This window comes from Nicotiana sylvestris, chromosome 6 (assembly GCF_000393655.2).
Source record: "Nicotiana sylvestris chromosome 6, ASM39365v2, whole genome shotgun sequence".
NCBI lineage: Eukaryota > Viridiplantae > Streptophyta > Magnoliopsida > Solanales > Solanaceae > Nicotiana > Nicotiana sylvestris.
The window spans coordinates 102,808,029-102,809,903 of NC_091062.1; the positions used below are offsets into that span (position 1 = coordinate 102,808,029).

The window sequence follows — 1,875 nt, forward strand, 5'->3', positions numbered from 1 at the left end:
ATATAATAGCCATTTTGGCAAATATCTTTGAAACTCAACAAGTTTCTTTGAGACCTACTACAATATAATGCATCATTAACAACCAGTATAGTTCTTCCTGGTAGTAATATAATCGCTCTTCCAGAGCCCTCAATTAATTTTGTACTATTAGATATGTTATGATATTGGCTTTTTTCATAATTAAATAAGAGAAATATCTCTTATTTTTTAATATGGTGTGCATAGCACTATCCAGAAGACATATTTCTTCTTTATTATTCATACGGCCAATTGAAAATTGGGAAGTTTTCATATTCTTCATAAAGAAAAAAAAATACATCATAAGTAACATTGAAAAATTTAAGAACAAAAGAAACTATATTTAGGAAAGTAAATACTGACAACATAAAAAAAGTTTTATTTAAAATATGAACTTCAAAAAAAGAAAAATACATTTATTCTTATAATTTTTCCAAATAATAAGTCTTCAGTTATGACGCTCAAAGAATTCTCCAACTTCTAAATGGGTAATATCTGCAAGGCCTTCAAAAATATTATCTTTATATGCAAGATTTGCTTCAACTTTATCATGATTATTCATAGGGCCCTCCTCAACATCATTTTGAAAGGTCAAGTGAGTCTCAACTTTATTTTTTTCCCTTTTATAGATGCTTGATAAAGTTTGACAAAATATTCAGGTGTACGGTAGATTCGTGCCCAATAATTTTTCATACCACATCGGTGGCAAATATTACCTTCACCTTTTGAGGATTATTCTGAGAACCCTTATTGTTCTCTTGTTTATAACGACCACCACCATGGCAATTATTATTTTGCCCCTTGCCACGCCCACGTATATTTTTACGGTCACGATAAGTATTTTATCTTCTTTCAGACTTTGGATCTATCGCTCCCAAATTCGCTTATGAAAATGGAGCTGATCCAGTGGAGCAGGCTTCATGATTTTTCATTAAAATGATATTATGTTGTTCAGCCACCAAAAAGCATGAAATTAACTCAGAATATTTCTTAAAGCCTTTTTCACGGTATTGCTGCTGTAACACCATATTTGAGGCATGAAAAGTGAAAAGAATATTTTCCAAAATGTCCTTATCATTCATAGGTTCCCCACATAATTTTAGTTTGAAAATTGTTCTATATACAACAAAATTATATTCACTTATGATCTTATAATCTTGTAGCCGTAAGTGCATCCATTCACGATGAGCTCTTGGCAATACCGTGGCCTTTAGGTGGTCATATAATTCCTTCAAACTAGTCCATAATTGAAATGGATCTTTCAAGGTTAAATATTCACTTTTTAATCCTTCATCGAGATGATGGTGAAGGAAAATCATGGCTTTCGCCTTATCTTGACTTGATGCTTCATTTTCTTCTTTAATAGTGTCATCAAGACCTTTAGCGTCAAGATGAATTTCAGCATCAAGTACCCAATAGTTATTCCCAGAGATGCCAAGTGCCACAAATTCAAGCTTTGACAAATTCAACATAATGAAAACTATCATAGAAAATAAGTGAATTAGAATAATAATAATTATTATCAATGCATACCACTTATAGTTATAGGCAGTATACTAAATAGTACAATTAAGGAACATGTGTTGGTACTTCATTATGTATCGTAGTAAATTAATGCATAATCTTTAATTATACTATGTATACTAAATGAAATCGTATAACTACTAACCTCAATAAGCTTAATTAATACAACATCATTTATGTCGATTACTTAGTCTACTAAAATATAAAATATTGTAAGGTAAATGTAACAACCTGACCGGTCGTTCTGAGCAATTGCACTTCGCTCGATAGTTTTCGGGCATGAGTATCTCCATATGATGTATTATGACTTATGTGAATTGTCAGTTTTGGTTT

The 1,875-nt window shown here is 31.1% G+C and overlaps 1 protein-coding gene across 1 annotated transcript; it reads right to left on the minus strand.

Moving 5' to 3' along the window:
• Nucleotides 1–902: 902 nt before the first annotated feature.
• Nucleotides 903–1,490, minus strand: LOC138871041 (uncharacterized). Its single transcript, XM_070148892.1, has one exon. The coding sequence runs from the start codon at nucleotides 1,488–1,490 to the stop codon at nucleotides 903–905; it is 588 nt and encodes a 195-aa protein (XP_070004993.1).
• Nucleotides 1,491–1,875: the final 385 nt, after the last annotated feature.

What these genes read in the sequence shown, in the direction of transcription:
- LOC138871041 (XM_070148892.1), bottom strand. Translation starts at nt 1,490, where the DNA reads ATGTTGAATTTGTCAAAGCTTGAATTTGTGGCACTTGGCATCTCTGGG.